Here is a 26,332-nt window from a genome sequence, read left to right as displayed (position 1 = left end):
TCGGGGTGAAAATTGCTATCGAAACCGTGAGGACATTATGTATAAAATTGTCACTTTTCTCGACCCGTTTATTTCAATTTTGTTAGATATAGAGGCGACTCGTTGGATATCCGACGATTGTATTTCTAAAGTAGTTAAATGTCACCATCCTCAATTACCATTTTTAAATCTCTTCCCCCTACACTCCTACAGCCTTTATCGACGAGATCTCAAAGCCCTGAAAATTGTATCCACTTGAGGTATCGACACGATAAAATCCGTAACAAAACAGAAAGAAAACTAGCAAATTATGACTCCCCCCTAGGCGTTCAACGACAAGTTGCCTGTGATCGAAAGATTAAATTCTCAATGTGACTTATTCGTGGTGGGAAAATAGCTTCGATATAATGCTTTACAGTTGAATCCTTTCCGCGTGAATCAGACAGTACAGATGGGTGAAATAACGATGTTTCTATAAAACGTATCTGATATATAATGACACGAAAAATATGGCGCATGAGAACATGTGACGTTGGACGATTTTTCCAACCCCTCAACTACATATACGTGTGTACGTCGTGCATTGTACACAAAATATATTTTGTTCGTCCACCAACGCCGCAAGTGATAATAACGTGTAAATAAATTTTTCATGACAGAATATCTGCAGAATTTTTCTAATATTACACATATTCGCATTGCGCAGATATCTATAAATTATTCAATTCAGATAACCGCCTTTTATCTGCGATGTTTACGCATACATTGAAGGATCCTGCAAGGGCATATAACAGTCGTTGTATTTCGATAGGAAACTTCCTGATGAATCCTGATATATAGACTACATATCTTATCGATGGCGATGCGATCAAGATGGAGGATGAATTTTAATTAGTATTTTCAGATTTTATGCTGTAAATCCAATAAGCAATTTAGATTCAACTATACCCGCTGATCTTCTGAACGATTTCCACAACTTGAAAGTTAAAAATCCCGATCTCAATGTACGGTGGGGCATTTCTTCCGACAAGGATTGAGATAACGTCTATTCGAAGCCACGCCGAGCCACGCTATCCCTGCGGGATCGACGCCATTTTCTTTTGGCGACGCACCATGGTTGAGCGAATCTCTTGTAATTCGCAGCTCTTTTTTCGCCACTGACCGCAAACATTTAGTGTGCAAAAAACCAGTTAACGTGTAAGATTTAGTTAAAAGCGTTACCCGTTAAGCTACATAGCGTAGATTTGTTTGGGAGGTATTTTGAGCTTTCGACTAATGGCATCGTTGCTGATAGAAATAATATACGCGGCAGCAAGCCCGATGCCTAGACACGGTGAATAGGAAAGGCACCTGCCGAAAAGACGCCAACAGGCCTGAAACTAATTGATCAGGGACATTAGATTTCTGAAGGTGGTCATAGGACGTGAAGGTAATTGAATTCAGGTATAGCATATCCTTCTAGTGGTTTTGCTTATATGACAGAGAGCGTGGTCCATAATTAGGTTCTATCGAGGGCCCAATTACCGATGGATTCTCGAAATCCTTCTGAAACATAACTAGTGAGAGTCCAATTAGGCTTGGGATACAGATACAGGTGAGGATCGGTCAGGCCAAAAAATTTGACAGTCATACCCAAACAATTAAATTCATTAAATACCGTGACAAGCACTTACGAGAGTCTAGTGGCGGATGACGGAACGAGTCGAAAATCCGTGACGTATCGTTACTATCGACAACAAAATGCGCCACGCTTCTCCCAGATTTACGTGTGGGTTATACATGTATATACTGGCATGACAAGTTTCAATCAATCAATCTGTCTCCCCGTCCGGGCTCCGTAAACAAACAAAATGTGAGCGATGCTCTACAAAATCTCTGAAGCTAACAACGGCAACTCGAAGTCATGCGCATCGGCGGTTCTGCTGAAAAAGGTTATCAACTTTTTAAAAAAGCAGGAAAGATTGCCTCTTTTACAGGCCAACAATGAGGACATAGCTGCCCCGTCATGTATTCCAGTATAGGTAGCAATGACTTAAAGTTTACCATAGGTTGAGTAGAATCGTGGAAGTTCAGTCGGTCGTAAATCAATCATGTTTCGAGACGCTCCCAGGTACACTGATTTAAAGTAACCTAAATACAAACATTTGCTCATAAAATCCCAAGTGTCCGCTTACAGTTTCAAGTTAAACTCCTGAATCATTCTTCATTGAAAATGGCGCGTCGCCCTCAATGATAGAGGAAGTAAACATTGCTGAACTCCGACCCCTGTGTTAAATATAACCACATGTGATTTTTTATATTTCGCAGATTTAGCGACGCGCGATTCTCATGAAATATAAATCAAAGGGATTATAATAAGGGAATGTTTTAAAATTTATGTTTCTATTAGCGTCCTTGACAGCCGAGTGAATAGTTCCCATCGATTTCGCGATCACTGTATTTGTCATGTTTCTGTTTGTTATTGCCGGTCTAATCGGTGTTTACAACGAAGCGTTTGTTACCATTTGACGGAACGACGTGATGATAAATGGTCGCGCGGCGAAATTAGGCAGGCTCGAATACATTGCTAATCTCAGGAGGATACTTACACGAAAACCGATGTCATTCCGCCCAAAAATAAATATGTGAATTATAAGCCGAAATACTGTAGCCAAATGACTGAATAGTAATAAACCATGTGGGATTAAAGCGAAAATAATGTAATTCAACCCGTTACGGGAAGTTGTAGAAAAAACATGCCATTAGCTTCCCATCAGCTGAGATAACGGTAGTCGAGGATATAGGAGGATTTTCCGCGAAGCATTGGTTATGCAACAGGCAAAATCCAGGCTAGTTCACGCCGCAGACATTATTTTATGACGAAGAAGCTTTAGAAGAGATTCCGCGATTTCTATAAATTATGTTTTTTTCTACAGTGCTTTCTGCTTATCTCGAAAACGCGAAAACTATTCCCATTGAGTATTTATTTTCTGTGGCGGCAAGTCTATCTCTCATCTTCACGCGCTCGTATATCGTAAGCTCAGATATAGTCATCCTGTTGGAAAATTGATTTCAATTAGAACAAGGACATAGTTGAAATATCGAATTACATTGATTATTTTCAGTATTTCATCGATATTGTATTCTAAGATATCCGACAGCTGATTGTGAAATTACCAGGCGCAGGTCACAGACAACAGAAGAGCAAGTGCGAATGTCAACGTTCTGGAAGTGCTGTCCCCGCAACATAGAGTACTAATCGTGACGCGGTTTCCTAAGCGCATTGGATCTCTGGCTAGTTGGCTTCACCCGATGCCCGAAAGATGATGCCTACGACAGCAGACCAAAACCGTTGGTTCCAGCACTTACATCATTCCCACCACCACGCTGCCATGGCGTCGGCGAACCCGCATCACCAAGACTCTGGCCCGTCCGGCGGTAATCCACTCCAGTCTCCCGGGCCACATCACACCCACCCATCACTCACCCCATATATGAATGCCGCGCACCAGTATGTCCCGACCGAGGAAATGGACATGTACATTCACCACATGGACGGGCAAAGCGCTACCACCGCGGCGGCGGCATCGTACTACGGAATCAACAGTGCTGCACGGGCCGCTGCGGCTGTTCATCAATATCGGGCTCATAATATAAATGGTGAGTACCGTACATACTTATGAATTGGCAGATAGGTTACTATATGAACAACTATCAAGATTGATAGGCTCAGTCTACCGAAGAATATACGGCAAAGTTCGTGTACCTGTACGTGTTGGTTGATATCTGCAAATTATACGTCATCAATCTATCGGAACGCAGTGATTACGTATAAATGTAACCTGTCGAAATTTGAATGGTGCTGTACAAGAATTTTTCTAAATCTTGTAACATAGCTTATCTGCCGGGTCAGGTTACAAATAGACCGTGGCACGCGGAGCTAAATTGGCCACTTTTGTTGTAACTTTCTGAGATAATTGGCGTACTCTGAGAATTGAATTATAGAAAAATCGGTTGTGTTATCACGCGCACCTAGGTTGACGCCGCGCGTTTACATTTTCGTTGTCGCTTATGGGCGCGATAAGTGTATTGTGTATTCTAGAGTAATGCAAGTCAATTCCGGGTCATCGTTTAATCCCTACCCTTGCTAAATTTCAGATCTGATAGTCTACCGCGATAATCGCGTATCGCTTGAATCATTTGGCTTCGCATGGGTGCTTCCTCGCGCCATTTTTTTTTATTGAACTTGAAACGCGGAGATATCTGTGTTGAAGAAATTCAACCGTATAGAAAAATTACATGCACGATGGCAGAGAAAATGAGTGGATAAAAACATTGCATAGTAGATCTTTCTGAAAACTTCCGTAACAACAGCATTTTCCAACATCATATTTAATCACTATCTGACACAAAATGATTCTAGTCTAGAAAATGGAACTGAACTTCATAAAAATGTCATTTGGATGATATATAATTTCGGAATCACAAACGCTATGCCTTATAGAGGGGTGAGGACCCTAACAATTGCAATAATAAACTTGCGAATGTGTTAAAAGAGCTTTTGGTGGAGTAGGCATGCTTCCCAATCGAGTCGCAATGTGCATATTGCATATCAAACATGCGCACGATGTGGTGTGATCTTGTGAGTAGGAGCAAGTAGCTATATTCTACAGTCGGAAGTGATGCCAGCAATTACTGAAATCGCGGGAGAAGACTACAAATCGTACGGGAATATATATCGAACGGGTCGAATACCAATATTGAGGACAGTCTATATCCGTTATCACCAGATAATATAATATCTCGGAAAACATTTCTACTTATTATACGCCATTGCAATTATACTACATTTGTTGTGTTCCTCGTACGACCCTTTGAACAAATTGTGATATGAATTCACTCACATGAACCTCCAACTAATAATATAAGTGATTCCACTGATTCGACATGGCCATGTAGTTTGTATTTGCGATCATCATCCGACTGCTTCGAAGACGTGACCTAATTGGTAATAATTACTTGCACCGAGCAGTAGCCTACAGAGCATTCAGAACAAATGGCATTGATATAAAGATGGGTACGATAAAATGGCGACAGTTAAACTCATCCTTCCGTTGATATGTCTAATGCCCATTTTGTTAGAATCAACATACCGCGCTTTTGATCTATGACCGCTCTCACGAGCTTTGAAATGTACGCCTGTAGCACGCGGGATTAAAATTGTGTTTTGAGTATACTCGGGGTAATGTATATTTACATATATATATGTACTTGAACGCTTTCGGAGTGGGATACGGGAATGGTGCTGTTATCGGCTCAAATATCTTGTCATATTCAACTAGTGACAGTACTCAGTGATCATAGGTAAAATAACACACAACTGCGTACTCGCAAAAATTATTGCAGAATTACAGGAAGGAAAGCCATTTTGCTATACACGATTTGATATGATGTGAAAAGACAATTGCTCCTTGAAATTTCGTGACAGGCTGGCATGTATAATTGTATATCAGTAACGAAAAATAATAGCGCTTGAGTCGAAAGATCTAATGCGTATCTTTGTAAATCGAACACCATTTCAACATTCACCTAATTATGTCATTACACCATTCTGTCGCTATCAGAACTGTCCAATTGAAATGATGCGATAGCATTTGAAGGCGCGAAAGATCCCATTTCATATTGAGTGCACCTTTTGAAATGTAAAAAAAAAACTTGTGCGGGTGTCATTGAATTGTCGTGTACGATGCTGTTCAGAACATAATACCATTCAGCAAATCTTTGCAGCTATACGCCCGGCGAGCTGTCTTAGTATATAAAGCACATCCTCATTCTGCGCGCGTCTGATTCCCCGCGCGAGAACTCAATCAAACTATTCCGGAAGCTCTTCGCGACGTATTACTCCTTATAAAAGCTGCGGAATCTGTCGAAATATTTCATTCCTGATATCTGAAAATGTAGCGTTCTGGCAGGGTGATAAAATTGAGTTGGGTACTTGAGAGAAGCAGATTAAGCTTATACCTAAATCGTTCTAATATCTATAGCAGGGCGAACTTTTAATCACCGGCATATGGCCGTGAGAAATGAATAAGTTAATACATTAGGAGATCTTAGGATACGAATTTAGAGCGGAGTAGCAATCCGAAAGAGCGTCATCAGCACCGCGATTTCAATGTAATGATTCCTTCACAATTTAACCGTGACTTGGTTCATGTGAGCCGGGAGATCGCGCTGTTGATTAGACGGTGATCTGACAATATTTTATCTCAATAACGATCGCTCGCTTGTAAAACAATGTTTCTTAACATTTTATCCTAATATATACCCCTCCCCAGAGTAATTTGACCTTTTCGGTGTTTTCGCTGCAACTTGTTGCATATCAGTGCAACGTAACTCTGTTTGAGGATCACAGATTGCATGGCTGCTATTACATAACCTCGGAATGTCTCATGATAAATTAGACATAATCAATCATAGCAGTATGGATGTGGGTCAAAAGTCGACTAAAGACAGTGACTTTGCTTTGACAATCTGGTTCTTGTAGATTCCCACTGCCGATATGCACAAATCGGGAATATCTCGATATAAAGTCTTTGTACAACCGTTGATTTAGCCTATGTCTAAAATGCATTCGTATATCAATCAAAATTGTTTAGAATCGTTCATATCATGGAAACTAACAGTGAAAAGTGAACGTAAATGATCTTACAGCGTATATAAGGCATCGATTGTGTAATTTAAACGCTAGTATGGATTTGAGTATGAAGTCCGGCAGAAACCCAAACTTCAACCCAGTATTCGGCGACATCGATTTCGCCAACAACTTCTCGTTTCTGTATTCCAACATGGACGTTGGCCGTATATTTTCTTACATTTCAAATCTCACTCCCGACGACCTCGATTCAGTTGCCAGGGTAGGCGGAAGCGACAGGGGACCAGGACTGCACCAGCAACATCCTTTCTCTTCCCACCACTCGTCGGCGGGACTGCCCTGGTTCGACTCCAACGCAGCGTCGAGTGCGGGGATTCTGGCGCACTTTCCGAAGTCTGCAGCGTGGGATCAAGCGGATAAGTATGCCGTAGACTACACGGACGCGTCAGCCAGCAATTCGGCTGACTTACCGCCAAATAGCATCGAACATTCAACCGCATCGAGTCAGGCAAACTGCGGCGACAGAGCCTCTGAATCTGGTATGAGCTGTAGAGCGCCTAGCGTACGTTCTAATGACCCTCACACCCCGACCGGTAACAATAGCAACAACCCAACGTGCAATACATCGTCGGCAATGTCTTTCTCGGGATTTCCCACGCCGAAGGAAGAGGCTGAGCCCGGCAACTTGGCGGTTAGCCTACCTTCCACATCTCACGGTCTACCGCCAAACTTAACGCCAACCGGTTCAGAACACTCTTCCTCGTCCCCGTCGCGGGAACTTGACTTAAGTACCGGCCCCACCCATCATTCCATGCACAAAAGTCAAAGTCAGCATCACCAATACCCAACGGAGCATCACTCTCCGACACACCAGATGTCGGTCGGCCACCAGTCCAACTCTCTGAGCAAGCTGAGTCAGGGCGTGGAATCTACGCTGCGCAGCATATCCGGAGGCGGAGCCGGAGCCATCTTGCCGTATTCTCATCACCCGTACATCAACTCCACCGTCGGCGATTACATGGGCGGCAACCCCGGTTTCCAAAACCCGGCAATGTTCGGCTCTGGATCGTCTACGCCGACTTATCTATCGAAGTCGAGGTGCAGCAAAGCAAGATCTTGCACAGGTATGAATATGTAAATATAATTCAAAATAGTATTGACTTGTTTTGAGCTATTATCTAATAAACCATGCTCATTATAAATTATGCTTTAGCATCCCATCTATTCGCAATGGATATATATAACGAAATTCAATGTTTGCTATTTCTATCTGTGACATCACATTCATGGTGGCGTCACAATATTAGAAATGCCAGCAGTTTTTAAATTGACAATATGTAAATATATATTAGAAATAGGTTTCGTGTTTGATCAATGCATTGAATCGAGATTATAGCTTCAAGAACCGATGACACCAATAATATGAATTCACATCGCTTAGTCACATCTACTGTAAACGATGGTAATATAAGTATGCCTACAATTATCATTTCGTAATACAGCTATATATTGCTCAACTCAGAATTTTTGATCAATGAATAAATTTGTGCTCATGTGAAATCCTGAATTGGAATTATAGAGATCGTATTCATATATCACTATCTGAGACCCGTGACACAATGAACCGTGCACATTCAGTTTGCTGCGCGTGCGGAAATATCCATTTAGAACTGCGATTCACAATATACAGCGGAGACACCGGACCGCGCCTCTACAGGACAGCGCACAATTCAAATAATATACTTTTCTTTGAACGGGCCTTTCAATGCGAGCGTCGTTTTTACAATGTGAAATCTGACCGTACAATGGCCTGCGACGGATCGACACGACAGATTCATTTCTTCTTCTCGAAATTCCGCGAAAGCCGTCGACGCGAGGCCTCGCAGATCAGCAATGCGAATAGAATAATCAAGGCGGGAGCATTTCCTGCGTGAGAGTGATGTAAAGTTTAATCCGCGCCTTGTGCAATCCGCGCGTTGATGCGCTTCCAGCGCTGGCCCTGCGTCCGTTTGCTTTATAGCGAGAGTCCCCATTTCGAGGAAACGCATTCGATAATAACCTATCCAAGTTGACATCGCTGAAAAGCAGAGGTGGTCAAAGTAGTTAGCGTTGCTAGTCAAGTAGAAGTACTTTACTCAATTACATGTAGAAGTATAAATTTGGAAGACATGTCAGAACTACTTTCAGTAGAATAGGATAATGAAGATCTAAAGTACTCGAATAATTAGTTTCAAAAAGATGACCAATGACACTAACATTTTCAAAAATATATTCGATTACCGGTTGTCGTGACAGTTTTACTCGTATAAGTAATGAATGCGTATGCAAAAACTTCTTTATACTATCAAAATTCACGACGTAAAAATATATATACAGTATTGCCGAGAAAACTGTTACTTAGAAGTGGAAGTAGTCTTCTCTGCTGGAAAATGATTTCCTCGTCACTGTCAGCGTTGTCATTTCTTATCAAGCAATGCAGCGACAACAGCACGTTCGACCAAACTGTAATGTGTAACACTTATCAGACGCACTGTCACAAGCACGTAACTGGAGTGACCGCGTTCCTGAATATTTCTTTGTGCATTCCTGCATTTGACCGACATTTCTGGGCGTTGTAGAAATCGGTATGATTAAACGAGAATATATTGTCGCTGGGTATTGCTTTTGTGCGTGTCGCATTTGCAAGGTAACGTGTCAGAACTACCATGCATCATGTGACGGCTATGCCATAATTATCGTGATATATCTCGAAGGCAAGCGATAAACCACATCTCATCTCAATGCACGGTTTTGATATTAGAAGCGATTGCGAAAAAAAAAGAATGATTCCGTTGTTTTATGATTCCCGTTGAGCTTTGTGAGATTATGTTAAGGAAAGAGAAAAACGATCTAATATATAATTATTATTGTGTGAATCTATCTAAGTTAAATTTCGCCTCATTTAGTGACATAAATTTAGGCTCACTATAAAACTCCCGTTTACTTCCCAGTGGAGACCCAACATTGACAAGATGTCCTATTTAGGGATAGATCTCCCACGCCGATTTGTGACCCGATAGGTTTATATTAGTTACTGATATTTTTCGGTTTATGTTGTTTGACTGGTTGATATCTTTTATTCATAAAAATACTAATTGCTGCTTATCACCAATACCTAATACGTTTATCAGTGAAAATTCGAATCATCAAATGCTCTCGACTGTCGTGTACCAGCGTTATTACAAAATCATGGTAACTATTGTTCGCGATATTACGTCTGAAATCTGTATTGTGTATTGGTACTATAGTTCATTTGATAACTTTACATTTATAATTTGATTATTATATAGTGGAGGTAAGGGTAAAGGTTCACATTTTTTTTTAAATTTAATTTTACAAACGTTGACCCGGGGTTAACGATAGCCGTATGTACGTTACCCGTGGATGATGAAAAGCGTTGTTGCCCATCACCCCATTTTTGGAATGGAAATCATGCTATCTTTCACATCACAACTCAACATAAGGGAGCTATCGGCCGTCGCCTATTGACGGTTAAATCGTTGAAATAAACGCCCGTTTTTACTTGACGAGCCTTCGGGCTCTTCGTTGCAAGGTTTAGCTTCGGGCGGATCAAATGTTTCATTCATCGCGTTTCCTGACTTGGAAATCTCCGTTTCGCGAATTTGTTTCAAGAGATATCAATGAATGAGATGAAACCAATCTCGATTCAATACAGATGACGCGCGCGCTACTATCGTATCACCGACACGATTTTCCATATTTGTGCCGATTTGTGTAGCCGGGTTAGATTTCTTTGCGAATTTGAATTATATCCAGCCAGCATCACTTCCTATACCGACGCATTCCATTTTGAAACCGAGAATGCGCACTAGTACTGATGGTTTCGCCTTACTGTGTTTCATATCTGATTTCTCGCTCGTAACGGAAACTGATAAAGCAAAACCCAGAACTTTTCATGGCCAAGTTCGACAGCCATACACCGATATTCATGTATAAATCCTGAAATGTCTGTACAAATAAGTCGAATCGTATTTGAACAAGTACTATTTTCCATTTTAGAAGGACGAGAGTGTGTCAACTGCGGAGCGACTTCCACTCCTCTGTGGCGCAGGGATGGTACCGGGCATTACTTGTGCAACGCTTGCGGTCTGTATCACAAGATGAACGGACAGAACAGGCCTCTCATCAAGCCGAAGAAGAGACTGGTAAGATTACTATCAATTGGCGACACGTCGCAAACAAAATGAAATTGTGTCTGGAATGGGATGTTAAAAGTGTAAATCAAGAAGATATGACACGGTTCAACTGTGACCTTGCAAATTCAATGACCTCACGTTGTTGAAAAGCGGCAATTTTCTGATGTATTATAGTTTTTCACACTAACATGACGCGTCTTAAACTAACCCAGCCGAATAAATGGTGGGGCTGTTGCTCCCCCAGCCCCCATTTGTGCATTTGTGTCGTTTAGGTTCGTCAGCCTTCAGTTACAAGTATTATATGCCTTTTCATTTCTCTGGCTATCCCCGGATCAAGTCTATACACTCAATTTTAGCTACACAATCATGTCCCCTATATGTAATCAATCAAAGTCTTTCTGTGTAAAGGGTTTATATATCGGTTTTGCATCGACGGGTTTGATACTGTCCAATGTGTCCATATGCCCGTTTCGGATATCAATCTATAGGGCTCCCATATTCAGTTACCGAATTTGGATTCGTTTATTTCTGGAATCTCGCCGTCATGTACATCGATCATCCGTGCCACCGTTGTTTACAAGTGCGAGACAATCCTAAATAGGCGATGAACGCCAGTGTATCTGCGCCGTTTTCCAAAGTAATTTTAAGGAATCACGTCCGTACGATGTTAAGCTATTCGCCATTTATGGCATTGATAATGACTATTTCGATCAGTTCTTCAACAGTCGGTCGTGCAGCAATCTTGTTTACGTCCAATACGCGTCGTCGTGTCTCTTACAACTTCCTTGCGATTGCTCTCTATGTTCACCCGTGGTGTTGAGGATCATAGCGTCTCGCTTTACGCGGTGTTGCGATTCGGGGTGGGCGAGTTAATAATCCGCGACAATACCCGAGTTATTGAGCTGATCAACTGCAACTAATAGGCCTCGAACGAGGGTCAAAAGTCCTGTGCAGAATTTGTCAATCGAATATTTACTCGGACTGGTGTAAATGATGTGCTATAACAGGGCGATTGTGCACTTGGCTGTGATCAAAGGAATTGAAATAACCTTGTCGAGTTAGTCAGGGAGCTTGCACATCGATCACCCAAGAGCGTGAGACTATGCAGTACGCACTTTTCATTTATCGAATGGCTGACTACTGTCTAGCTAGAACTTTAGATCTATTAACACCTTACGAATATTTGATTGGTCATATTCTCATAATGTCGTAACGTTTGTTTTACAATTCGCCTCAATTATTTCGTGCAAACAGTAACGTTTTAGATTCACAACGTCACAATCCATACCTTTATTTATTGCTAATAATACTCCCCATGCCTAATTTTTTAGCCAAGTACTCGCGAATAAAAATTTTCGATGGAGTAAGTCCTAATCTCTCCACTAGTTTGTACTTCGTTAATTAATGGGGGCAAGCAATTGTGATTTCCTTTGCGATCTGGTGCCTTTTGGAAATTTATGTGGCAATCACAACATGAATCAAATAGAATATGAGAAATCGTCACAAATTTGATTTAGTATTAAATTGCTGGCGGGATTAGCTACACTCGCAACGTTAACAAGCATATCCGGTAACTGCAGCGAGATGCGCATCGCACACAATTATGAAATCACAGCGTCCGTCACTCCGTACGCTTTCTACAAATTGACCTATTTTTGAGAAACGTGAAGCCAGCGTACAGAAGGCATTGTTAAGTAACATATTCGATTTTATAGTGGAATCGCAGATAGATCAGTATCAATGAAATTGATCTCGAATTACTGATGTTATAGTTAGTATTACCATGCTTGAGAAACGGCAAGTTTGAGAAAACTGTCGCCCAAGATTGCCATCATGATTATACCGCATTGCACGCGTCAGAATTGTGCAATATATAATCTGGGATTCATTTTGTGTAGAAAGTGTAGAAAGCATGATGTGGGCATGTCTAACCTCAAACCAGTGACGGTAAACAATGTCTTGCATCGTAAATCTTGACTGGCAACGCTGGGAGAAAGCCCTTCGGTGGAAGGTCGCTTAAAAATTGGGGATTCATAAATTATTCTGTCTATGAGTAGGTGGAAACATATGAGTGCCTAGTTCTGAGTCGGATGACATAAATATTCCATTGCGGAAAAAGAAAATATTGTGACATTTGAAATAAACGAAGGGGGCTATAGTGTACGACAGAAAGTCTGCATGAACGGTTAAGGGATGCCTACTTGGTCATGTTGATGTCACGGTTGCCGGCGTGACAATCTACCGGAATAAATAAAACCTGTATACAAGTACACGGCTGTAAATTGTACGTACAAGTACTCCATAGTGTGCAAATATAGCCAAGATGTTGCCTTCGCAATGGGTGTGCGTGTAAAATCTCATAACCACCAACATTTGCAGAAAGCATATAGAATTTAGCTCATACGTATAGTTTGTACCCAGTCCAAGCCATCTTCGTGCAGCTCATAGTATTGTAATCGCGGTGATCGGTGATCACAATGTGATGTACTCTACATAATTGACCTTTGAACGACCTAATTGCGAAGGCAGAATAAAATATTTGATCGCCAAAGCTTCCATAGAATGTAACGTTGACGTTTCTTGAGATTGAGTATACGCCGGTGCTTATTATTATGTCACAATCGCATGAATCTTTCATTTCTTTCTCTACGTGAGTACTGCGCCCTTCAACAAGCGATGGCTTCTTTCTCGTGTTTGACGGCTTACTAGATTTTTGCGGAAAACTCGCATTCGCGCCGGTGCTAAATTGAACTGTTATCGCCAAAAATACGTACAGCGGTTAATCGTTACTCCAAATGCCATTCGATTCCTCAAATTTTAAAACCTGTCTTATCGCGAAATCTGATGGTGATGTAGGCTACCTGGTCGAATATATGAAAATATAGTATGCCTACGTTATCATGAGGTGCAGAACTTACTCTCACTGTGCTATTAGAATAATTTGGCGTCCCTTCGGGAATGCGCCTTCAAACGTGGAGATTAATCTCGCAACGTCGCTGATGTAGCGAACGGAATCGACGGTGATCGCGAATCAAAATGGCGACTTGTACAGATCTATTTCCGCATAGACACCTCGCTACCGTATCGGCAACAAAGCGTTAGTAGCATAAATCCAGGTGCCTTTGAACTTTCTAATGCGCAAGGTCGAGATCAACCGTTGCAACATTACATTGCCCGATTTTACCTTTGGATTGTACAGATTCGTAAAATCCAAAGTCAAATAACATCGTGATTGTTACACACAACCAACCCGACGGGTAAACGATCTCGTACGCAGATGAAGATGATAAATTGCATCCAGATACAGCCTGGGGATAATCTCTTGAAACACAAATCGGACGTGGCGTCACTACAGCGTGAATGAAGTATCGCCAAAATGGTGACTAAAAACTGCGGAACGTAGCAGGAAGATTAAGATTTTTTACTGTTCGCTATTGGTAGCAAGCTGGTATCGGGTATCAAGTACCAACTTCCAATGTATCAAATGTACAGAAACCACTCGCATAATCTCCTTCTTTGATATTTAGTATCGTGCATTTCAAAGATGGATAGTCGTAAAGCTTCTGGTAGAGAGAAAGCTATAAATGCTAAGTGAATCTTTCCTAAATAATTATCGTAATATACCATGCGTCCATGCATCTTCTCTAAGCGCAGCGATTACCGACCAGTATAACTATATCCGAACGCGTTTACTAAAAAGCTGGAGTTCATGGTTTCCAGCAATGTTTGTATATATTTTACGTCACCATTCAGATATCCCTTAGATGTCACACTGATATCAGACTGTTCTGAATGCTAAATGTCATTTTAATGTCTACCTCTCAATCAAAACTATAATGGCTGCAGAATCATCATATACAATTTATGCATTCACATTGACATTTAGATTTTCATTCCTATATTTTCTGCCGACGGAAAACCGAAAACTTCGTACCCAATAACTGCTCCACGATTTCCCGGCTATACATAGTTATGTTTCGTCCGATTCGTGGAAGCAGACACCAACGTGTATTTTATGTATCATGTAGACCTGCTGTAATAACACAGGCGTGAAAATGAATGCGCCAATTTCGCTAAAATCTTTCGGAGTGCTTGTGCACGAAAATGTGTGTTGGTGTGGAAAATGGAAGTTGAACTTGCTATAAAGCGGTTTGCATGGGGCGTGAAAATTACGGCGTTCGGGATTAGTATATATGATTGTAGTGCGATAAATCTACAGGATTTATATGATTTGATAATTGCTTGTGTTTTCTACACTGGCCGGTATTGTCATATTGCTCCATATCAACTAATAAGTCAGGTATAGCTGCATGACGTCATGATAACAATTTACCTACACAAAGCACTGCATCTGGATCAAGACACCATCATTTCCATAACCATTGCGAATTCCCAGTAACGAAGCGCCAAAAGCGATTCTTGTATCAGCTCTAGCCGAGGTCGATCGCTGTTTTCAAGTGTTTGATGCAGTCAATATCACGCAAATGAGGGCTAATCGTTGGAAATACAACGAAAAGGAATCGATGTGGCAATGTATCACACGCGTTAACTCCCGCAATAGGAAGGAAGAGCTATCAAGACACGAGGTCGTATCAGGATTATTGCAAATCAAAGTTCTTTAATGATGTTTTTGACGCGCGAAATCGATTCGCAGCAATAAGCATCGAAGTACCGCTGTGTATAGACGATATGTGTCTACTCGAAACTGACATCATCACATCAAGCCATACGTGTCTATATTCCGAAAATTCCTCTGACTTTCATGATGCGGCTTTGTATGCATAGGCGTTCAGCCCTTTCATTGGGTCAAATGAATATAAGTGGAAACGGGTCGTAACACTGCAATCACACATTTAGAAGAGCTGCTTTCCAAGTCAGATCAAAATAACATCAGTTTTGGAAAGTACTTAATTGAGTGTCACTTTTTAAATTACGAAATACCAAATACCCGTTTGTGTCGCTGAATTAATTGTGATTTCTGTAGTATTTTTTGACAGTGGTGTTGCATTAGCCAGCATGACTGCATTGCTTTCGCGCATAGTAAAACACTATGCAAATTCGCTCGCTAAATATCTGATGCTTGACAATATATCCTAAACAGAATGTATGTGCGTTACATTCAAACCTGCTCTGAATGATGATATCTAGCATCAAAGCCATCTCAGTGAGCGCAGGTATAGGTAGCCCCCATTTGCGTTCTCGTTAAAGTACAGGAATATTGTTACAGACCGTCTCGTCCGGTAATGTCATTGCACATATTTTCACGTTTACAGTTATATTATCAATAACTCTTTCACACACGTCACCCAGTCCATCGAGATGCTAGCAATAACGGGCTCGGTTTGCATGTAAGAGAATAAAAAAATTGAGGTAATGTTGAACGGCGGCAATTTTAGCCGCACGTCGGAAAATAACAAGGGGAAAATTGCGAGGTTTTCAAACCCCGTCATCAATTTTCTATTTGTTGACGCCGAATTTGTTCCGTGACAGAAACACTCAGTCGGAACGGATACAAGATGATTTTGTATTTATTTTTCGGCAATTTGGGCTGTTATTTTAAGATGAAAATGCATTTATACTTCCGTCAACGAATCAGTTTATTCGTACCCTACGGGTAAGTCGCCGAAAAAGCGCCGTCAAATAAAGGTTCGAGGTGTCAGCGAAATCATGCTACGCAGATTCGGGAAACGTCAATCAAATTTCAAAAGAATGTCGCGATTGTAAATGCAAGTACTTGGTGTTCTTCGATAGAGCTGCAGATTTCCACTGTCATGTTGATAAGTCACTTGATCTTGGTGTACGCGTCTAGAAGGCCCTGCGAAATCTCTTATGCAATTACATCGAATTCGAAGGCAGCATTATAATCACCTAAGCAACATCGTAAGCAATATGTAGACTGGATGGAATATACGGATAACTCGTTTATAATAGGCTGATGGTATCATCTCAGCATTGGGCCGTGGGCTGTGATTTAGTGTATAAATGTTTGAATGCGACGGCCATAAAACAGGTATATCAATGTATAGGTGTGCAAAGTGATTGTGATAAGATAGGCCATAGTTACGTAACTCTGCGTTATCAGCTCAAAATACATATCATCGACGAATTCCGTTATCTATCATCAGCCTTGCAATTATCTCCCACTGGGCGATTAATTAGATAATCTGCTATTTACATCAACAGAAGTCCCTTTCTAAGCGTGCTTGCGGAGCAAATGCTAATCCATCCTATCAGATATCGGCTTTGATGATTGTCGAGCTGCGATCGCGTGTTTGTGGTGACAAATATTTCGCGTGAGCCAAGTTAGCCTTATGATAGGCATGTCTCCGTTGTGTTTATATAGTAATCATCGCCGGCATTGAAGTTTCAACCTTGGTACACTATACGAAATTTATCTTGAAGTTTTATCATAAATTGATTTCGGCAAACTTGCATCAAGACCAGTACCGTGTGTTTCAATTTGGCAACGGCGCGCGAATTCTTGCCGTGTTTTTTTATTCCAGCCATACGCAGTTCGTGACTTAGTATTTGTTTTATTATCTTCACCGATTCTCCTTATCATCTATGCCTTGTTGCAGTGTTTGAATCTAAATAAATATTCTTCCATTTAATGGTCAATGTTAAGCCCACTGTGTAGCGGTATGCCTTGATGAACAGATCATGAAAAGTTCACTCTCGGCCTAATGATATTCGTCACGCAAATAATTAGAATGCCGATTCTGCCTCCGTCCGTGTTACTCTGCGACGTGATTCTGCGGTTTTCTGGCGTATATTTGATGAATCATGTAGACTTATCGTCTATACTACTATTGTGCGATGTATCATTTCATCGATTATGTTCTCTCTTGCTATAGCTATTTGTCATCGTCAACCTCCGTGATCTTCCGAACTTTTTTCTGTTTTCAAGCGCGTTTCCTTGGGTCGTTGTATGATAACCGCCAAGTGCAATTATATTTACCCAATCCGTACATGCATAATGCCAAACGGAGGCGGCAAATATCCTCTAAACATAACAAAAAACGAACCGGGAAAGCGAATCATACATGGGCCACCGCGTCGCTACGCTAATGCGTCGATCACACAGCGCATATACACAACACAATATGGTTGCCATAAAATTATTTCTGACAATATGCTACCCGGCGTGGTACACCACTGCTTCAAAGGTTACAAAAACTCATAACGGTGATATGTAGTAGTATGATTATTGGTTACGCTCCATATATATGCTTTGCTTCAGATATACATAATGTGTTTGACACGGAGGGGTTCAACTTTGATTCGTTGTTAATTTCTTTATGATCCTAAAGCAATCTTATCTTACCAATTTATCTGCGTCACGCATCACCACGAAAATCGCCATTCCGCGCGAATGAAGGAACCGTCCAAAACGGTTTCGCGATGTAAAGTGATGTGAAAGTCAGCTAAAAAAATTACGGAAAATAACTGTACCTACTAGGAACAGTTGCAGGCAGTAATTTCTGTAACGTTGATTCGAAACTTGCTTGGGTTGCTCACTCACGTCACAAACATAGCTCGCGTGCCGTTCAATCGATAGAATCCGAAATCAGTGTGCTTTGAGACTCCGGAGTGTATCCACTATCCAGTCACGATTACATGCCCGTATTTTTACCGATTAGGACTAATATTCGTAGATATCCCGATATGTATGTATACTCCAGCTGAGTATCATCAGTAATTACAATCAAGCAACGCGATGAACAATGTCCGCTTTTTATTTGGTGTTAAGTTATTCAATTTTTAACAGTCGGCAGCGCGACGAGCCGGTACAAGCTGCAGTAACTGCTCCACCACCACGACCACTTTATGGAGACGCAACACAAACGGTGATCCAGTCTGCAACGCTTGCGGCCTCTATTTCAAATTGCACGGGGTAATATGCTCATGCTCATTGCTCATCCATTTTTATTTTTATTCTCGCCCGATCATAATGAAAATGATGCACCAAACCACCGACATGCCTTAGCTTAGTCTGCCAATTAAACCCGAATTTTGACATGCTAATTAACTATTGATATTATCAGGAATTGGCCAGTAACAAAGTACTTCTTACTTCTCCGAAGTACTCAAGTACGTTTAACCTACTTGTTCGAGTGGCTATGAATTATGATCTTAGATTACTTATAGGTAACAGTTTTCGGTTTTCAGGCAAAACTAGGCCTAGAATACAACTTCTCTACTTACTTGGAAATTGCTGCCTCTAATTGTACTTGACTATAAAATTACGACTTAACTTCTACTTTTACATGAGCACTAACGAAGACTGATTTGACCATACCTATTAATATGACAAATCTGCGTGTTTGCTGCCAATTTTCAAATCGAATTTGCATTGGTATTTCAGGTAAATCGCCCATTGACTATGAAAAAGGAAGGGATCCAGACGCGCAACCGCAAAATCTCGACCAAACTGAAGAAGTCGAGCCTGTGTCGGGATCCGCAGTTTCAAGGGAATTTCAAATTCCTCGATAAAAGCGCGCTAGGTGGCGCAGCGTACTCTCCCGGCTCTTTTGGCCCGCCCATGCACTCACTAGGCGGGATACCGCACCACCCCCACCACCACATGCCCCACCACCTGGCAGGTTCCAGCTTTGGCGGGCCATCGCACCATATGATTCCACACTCCGCCCACCACCCCATCCACCACACTTCCCACCCTACCGCTGGCTCGGCTACCGGGAGTTTGGCGCTTGGACTGAATCATTCCAACATGGTACACGCGCTCGGATGAACTCGCGTTTAATGAGACCGCAAAGCATTCGACCATGACAGCGACGCAGCAACTACGAAGGAGGAACAGGAAAAAGCAAATTCCATGACAATAGAAACTTTCTTACGAGGGAATATTTTTTAACATTGGGTCTGTTCGAACATGTAAAGTAGTAGTACAATAGGTGCTTTACTTTTTTTGCCTTCGAATATGTGGATTGTAACGATTATGTATTTTGAATTCGTTATTGTATACTTCTCAAGGCTTTCTGAATCATTTTTTAGTCTTTTAGTGCGTCCTAATAGTTCCTTTTTTATTCTCAATATTGCATACTAGAGTTTATTAATTTTTCGGCCTATGACTGAACTGTCGCATGCATGTTTTACATGCTAGTGCCGATAATGTGAACGAAGCCTATATGACGACGGTAATATTGCAAAATCTTTCGGGTATTGTGATCGCGACTGTTTTTCTTGTGCAGAAACTCGGGCGAACTTGATATATTGCAGTGCTTATGTATATGTGAACCGAAGTGTTCTAGTGACGAAAATACACATTGAAATGATTTTAGATGATTTAGTCGTTTGCGGGTATTTCATTTAGATTTAGTAAATGATGTGCTGAATAGTGTTCACATAGTGTTTACTCCTGCATTAGCAATGCAGGTGCCTCAGGTCCTTCAATGACGGAACGCTCGTTCTTGGTCGCAGTGTAGCGAGATGGACTAGAATTGTAGAGGCCGCAGTAACAATAATTGTCCTGAACACATCAACGTGAAACAGGTTAAGTAGAGTTATGACAGATAGCAGTGATCTGGACTACAGATGTATTCGTTGATAACGGTGGACTACAAATTAACTGTGCTTGCTGTTGTTTGTGGTATTCATGGTGTTTGTCGACTACAATGGTCATTTACACCAGGCCGATATTCCTTATTTTTGATTCCATAACTGCCGACTTTTATCACGGCCCACTTCTAGGCCCTTTTAAGACATCGCTTACGCGGTGAGATGGCTTCTTATGATGTTTCTTTGAGCCAGTTTTGAATCAGCATCGTCGGTCTGGATCATGGAAATTTATGTACAATTGTCTTATTATGACAAATTCTGTGGTGGCGTGACAAGGTAGTGGTACATGCCATCCACCACTACAACACCAATGGCTTATTGTGGGTTCGAGTCCGACGGAGGTTGGCACCGGAATTCCTACCTGAGATGGTTTATCTAGGTCGCGCCTATCAGGCTCCTCCTCGTCATTCGATTCTCGTGAGCGATGTCTTACAAAAGTCTAGAATGAAAGTGGGCCGTGGTATACAGGTCGACAGATCGGGAATCATATTGAGGAATATCAGCCCGGCGAATAATGACCATGCATACGCTACTAAAAACAGCATCAATGACGAATTCTGGACGTATGAGAGGGAGAGGTCGTCTCGAGGAGAGGTCGACCGATTTTATCGACCTGGGCGATCCCAAATTTCAATGAATGTGCACAATTAAGCATTAATTCTTTTCAATTTTAGTTTTCTCGTTTGTTGTTCAGCTTTATTTGGCATGTACCAGTGGAATCTTGCCTAATATATAATATTTCTGACGAAATAGTTCTCTGCTCCTTCCATATTAATATCGGCCTATGATATCGGTCATCGGCCTTGTGAGTGTGTCGATAAATAATCGGTTTCGGCCTGCAAAAATCGATATCAGTCTCGAGTAACTTGGCATAATACAATAGTCTGATGCAAGCACGCCATCTCGAGTCCGCGTATTATACACCCGCTGATACGACAGAAGCTCTCCACAGAATAGGTCATCCTCCGTTTAATAATAATTACACCCTATCATAGCATCGCAAAATTATGATACAATGAAAATATAAATAGGTGCAGAAGCGACTTTGAGCAGTCTTTTAAATCAGACGCTCCCCTGGGCCTAGACTAAAACAGTGGTTCTTTACCTTTTTTTATTCGCTGACCCTTGAAAGTTTAGTTGAAATTCATAAAAAATATCCTGTAACCGTCATTGCCTTGTACAAATGCTAACTATCTATAGGCTAGTGTAACCTGAAAAAATCGCGTGGTCTTGTCTTGAAAGTCTCCACCTTCGATTTGATTTGAACGAGAGCCGAATAACTGGGAGACGTCGGTGAATGGAATAATAACGCGTACGGGTACGCCGCCTTGCCATAAAATTTGAGGTTTGAACGCAACATCACTCCAGGGCTTATGCGATTGAGTAAGCAAGCAAGAACAGACCAGTGACGTGCGGTGTGGTTCATGCCTGGTGAGGCACTGATTCCTCCACTCCACATCGCACACACACACACACACACACTTGATATACACGTATATATGAATAACAACAGAAGCATGAGAAAACGGGTAGTCGAGAACGTGTTCTCTGCACCCTGTTTGCCGTTGCAATTCTACAATGCATAATTTGATGTTACCTTTAGTGATATATTCAGTTATTTACCACAGATTGCTCAACAACGGGTGAAAGGAAAAACGTAAAAAACATATTTATCGTCCTAATTTCCGTCCTAAATTCAGCATTGTCCTTTAATCGTCCGTTCTCTTCCTTTACAAGATTGAAATGGACACTATATCAGCAAAACTAAATATATGTCGCTCATTAATATCAAACATAACTGGTAAACGACATCATCCAGACTGTGAAAAATCAGGGTGATAATAGTCATGATTGGGGATGCAGATCCCATTAGAATAATATTTGCAAGTACATTAGGGTTGTCATTCGTCCGTAGTTTCACTATAAACTGCGTCCTGGAGGATATGCTGAAATATGCTTAAATGTCCGGAATTTGGAAGGCTTGCAGGGAGCTGAAATTTTTTTCGTAAATCAGGATAAACAATATCTTGTTTTGAGGAGGATTTATGCTACTTGAGTTCGTTCTTCGCGCTGCGCGCGATTTATCGTTATTACGAGTGTTACATTGGTTTCGAAATACGGGCAGATATTCATTTTAACATGGGTACCCTGCCTAGCTAAATAGTGTAATGGTGATACATCCGGCCGGGTCATACTAAAGACCAGAAAATTGGTATCCGCAACCATCCCGTTAGGCGCTCAGCTTCCACGGATAGCATGGAGAAGAAAATAAACGGGGGTGCAGACTATAGGTCGTATCGCATTTCCGTCGTCGAAGCATCTCGATGGTGAAGGCAATAACTAAAATAAATGATACTTTAAATAACAATTACTGTATTAAGACTAATTGTAATCGCAATTTTAAGAGAAACCATGTGCATATAGTAAGCCCACCAGAAGTTGTATCGATCACCCTATAGTGGACTTTATGTTTTGGAGGCGGGAGTTGGCTTAAAGGTGTTGTTTCGGTCCTGGCTACAACCAGAGGTGGTCAAAGTAGTCAAGACAGCTACTCAAGTTGAAGTAGAAGTAGAAGTAGCGACGAAAAAATCTACTCAAGTACGAGTTGAAGTACTTTTTCCATAAGAAACCTAAAACTACTTGAAGTAGAAGTATAATTGACTGACGTCAATTCTACTCAAGTAAATAAGTAGATGTGAAAACGATCGTAAGTCGTTCGCATGAATTGTCAAAAGGGGCAAATTGAGCTATGCGAAAGGTGGCAATAGTTGATTCATATGATGCATACCAGGAGGTATCCAATTTTCGACAGCATAGGCATTTGTGCGCATCATGGGATGAAAATGATAGCATTGATATGGAAATGCGATGCAAAATCCTCTGTTTACTCGAACAGCACGTTTTAGAAAATATCATGGTATGACGCACTCCCCATATTAACAGGCCCGTACTTTAGTCGAAGAGCAATACGGAGAAGTCGTGTAGGATACGGTGTAAACACTTTGCGCGATTAGTAAACGTTAATAAAAAAATGATGGATCGTAAAAATTCCATATTGTGTAGCTTTATTTCCGGAAATTAAAGTCATTACTACACTTGCTTTTATACTTCAACATGTATGTTGTCCAGACAAAAGAACTGATATGAATTTAGAACTCAAAGTATATGACGCTGGGAATTGAAAGTGAAATATGAATGCTATTTCTAGAAGCGGAAAATGTATTTCATGTATTTAGTCCAGAAAGTTTTAAAGGTGATATGCTAAAACAGCTCTAAAACTAAAAAAGTCAGAGTCCACTTTCCCGATTAAGACACGCCTTGGGCTGCTAGATTACGATATAAGTAAATACTAGATTGCGAAACATCAGTTTCAAACGTTATGACGAGCCGTATATACTGTGATGAAATATTTCATATGGGCGAAGGGCGACAATGCGGTGTGAACGGAATCACGCCAACCCGCTACCTAAATGATATTCACTGATACTTTCGTAAAATCATGCTGGCTACTTCGTATCCACTGAGCGCAAAGCGCGACGAAAATTCTGGGCTTGCTCAACTTTTATGAAAATTAAATGTTGATACTCCGTGAAAATAGCCCCGAAACTCCTTAGGCTATATTCCTGATTGGAGGATTAATCTACTTCTACTTGACAAACTGAAAATAGCGAAAAGTAAGTAAGTAGACCACAAAATATTATTAAGTAGAAGTAGCAAAAATCAGATCTACTTGAGTAAGTACCAGAAGTAGAGGACAACTACTTGAGTACTTCGTTACTGACCACTTCTGACACCAACCACGTTCCAACATCATGCATCAAAATAAAGAAACAAACTTCTCAATGAACACATCACGTCCAGCCTAGTCGTTGCTATCAAGAAGCTCATATCAAAGTTCTTCTGAAATAGCGATGTCTCTCTCCGGAGAAAATGGATTCAAGATTCGTCGTTTTGACGGATTAGTTACGGTAATAGGAGTATTTCTCATTGAAAATCTCAACATCCGTTATAAAAGTGCTGAATAATAAAAGCATTTTTCAAAGTACTCAGAAGTCAGAATTGCTTCGTGGGCCGGATGAAATCGTCTGGCGGGCCAGGCCGTATGTTTGGCATCTCTGTACTACACTGTCTTCTGTCTACCTTCTGTCCTATCGCTATACAGCATTGCCATTTGAATACCATAAGAAGTCAATGATGGAAAATCTTCATCAACGCAGAAATACGAAGCAAATTTAAACTAACATTCAACAAGAACTAAGAACAGACTATACATAACAACAAAATACTAAGTACGCTGACCTGATGGTCGAAAATTGAATGACTCTATAATGATATCTTACATGAGTTCCCCATTTCACTCCATTCTGGAGTCGCATTGCTGAAACGTCAATCTTTCCCCGTCGACTGCTATCGGCATGAATGTGTTATAACGCTTTATCTGATATTTTGGTCCAGACGTTCCATTATTTGGCATATCAGGTAGGGAAAACCCTATATATTTTCATTCACTTAGCATTTTCATTTCATTGAACATACTATCGGCAGATTTCAATAGAGCATCAAGAAAAGTTTCCAAGGTATAGCTAGTAGTGTTGAGGAAATTGGCGTGTGCATAAAGAGGCAGTTTACGCAATGATCTACCACTTAAACCTTGGCATTTTTCAGATATTTCCATGAGCCGGTTTGAAAAGGAATGGTAATTTGAATCCTCGTAGCCAGATCCTGCTTCTGGAACTGTGACGGTAGGATAAATGATCCCACCTCTCATGAGTTCAAGGATGCAAGACCTTAAAATCTCGTATATTGCCTGCTTACAGGGATTGCCGATATATTGCTTTACATCCGCTCTATCGATAAATGCTTCATCCAATTTGCCTGTCACGTTCGAAGTAGCCATTATTATAACATTGGAATAGTGCTTGATCTTGTCGATCTGTGTCAGTAAAGCGTTGACGACTCGAATCGCATCGGAAGGTTCTGTTCCGGAATTGTGAGAGGCCCTGGCACAGGTTAAGCTCTCAACTTCGTCGATTAGGACACACACAAAATTATCTTGATCAGCAACAAGTTCTTCGATCTTCGCAAACATCTTTCTGACCAAATTTCCACTCTCGGAAAACCAACGAGAAAATAAACTGTGACTGTTTATCTCCAAAAGCGAACCTTGCTGATACCGGTCACACATGTGAATAGCTAGCTTTTGAGCTAAGGCGCGGCATAGAGAAGTTTTACCGGTACCAGGTGGGCCGTGTAGCAAAATAACTCTGTTGCAACAAATGATGTTAGGATCGATTTGTCGGTCTGAATATTGAATAATAGTTTTTACGTAGCGCAGAAGATTTTTTTTAATGTTATTATCGAATACCAAACTTTCCCACAAACCGTGAAGGGCCGTTGATGGAACTATCAGATGTGAAGCTGCTGGAAGTTCTGAATCATCCCTGTTGTCAAGAATTTCATCAGCGGCTTCGATATCAAATAATTTGTAAGCGTGGTAGTAAACATTCTTTTCGTCGACCTTGTCCACATTGCTTTTATGTCCATCTTCATTCGTTGTAGAAAAAGATACGATATTCTGGCTCAAGAAGGGATTCGTGAATTTCTCTGCACAAGAATATCTACTGTGGGTGCTCATGTAGCACTTGACGGCTTTGATGATATCGGTTTTACCAACTTGATTTAGTATTGTTTCTGGTCTCAAAATAATTTCGACATGACTACTATCCTCCATCGCCAAGCTGTCAATTTCCAAAGAACTGAGAGTAGAAGTATAGATTACTAACCGTAGTTTAGTGATCCATAGTAGTAGAAGTCGATTGTTTACATCAAAGATATTTCGCGCTCATAACTGGTGCGCATTTAAAATTTAATGGATTGCTTGATGGAAATTTTTGAATCGGTGCTTTCTGCCAAATATAGGAAGTGGAAATATCAATATCCGTGGAAA

The 26,332-nt window shown here is 41.0% G+C and overlaps 3 protein-coding genes across 4 annotated transcripts in view; 1 reads left to right on the top strand and 2 right to left on the bottom strand.

The window, feature by feature from the left end:
• Nucleotides 1-26,332, bottom strand: part of LOC145453887 (uncharacterized) — a 102,475-nt gene that overhangs the window by 59,231 nt on the left and 16,912 nt on the right. The gene's annotated exons all lie outside the window — the stretch shown is intronic.
• LOC145453879 (uncharacterized) lies at nt 1,217-20,112 on the top strand. The gene is made up of 5 exons (XM_080331847.1): nt 1,217-3,618; nt 6,865-7,734; nt 10,670-10,815; nt 18,575-18,700; nt 19,172-20,112. Exons 1-5 carry the CDS (start codon nt 3,282-3,284, stop codon nt 19,556-19,558), a joined length of 1,866 nt encoding a protein of 621 aa, XP_080187973.1. The 5' UTR covers nt 1,217-3,281; the 3' UTR covers nt 19,559-20,112.
• On the bottom strand, nt 24,562-26,216 carry LOC145453882 (pachytene checkpoint protein 2 homolog). The gene has a single exon (XM_080331851.1). It carries the CDS (start codon nt 26,114-26,116, stop codon nt 24,887-24,889), a length of 1,230 nt encoding a protein of 409 aa, XP_080187977.1. The 5' UTR covers nt 26,117-26,216; the 3' UTR covers nt 24,562-24,886.

The sequence above is a fragment of the Botryllus schlosseri genome, chromosome 13 (assembly GCF_051294905.1).
Source record: "Botryllus schlosseri isolate E-star chromosome 13, Bs_hap1, whole genome shotgun sequence".
In the NCBI taxonomy this organism is placed as follows: domain Eukaryota; kingdom Metazoa; phylum Chordata; class Ascidiacea; order Stolidobranchia; family Styelidae; genus Botryllus; species Botryllus schlosseri.
This window is presented reverse-complemented; position numbering and strand designations above follow the sequence as displayed.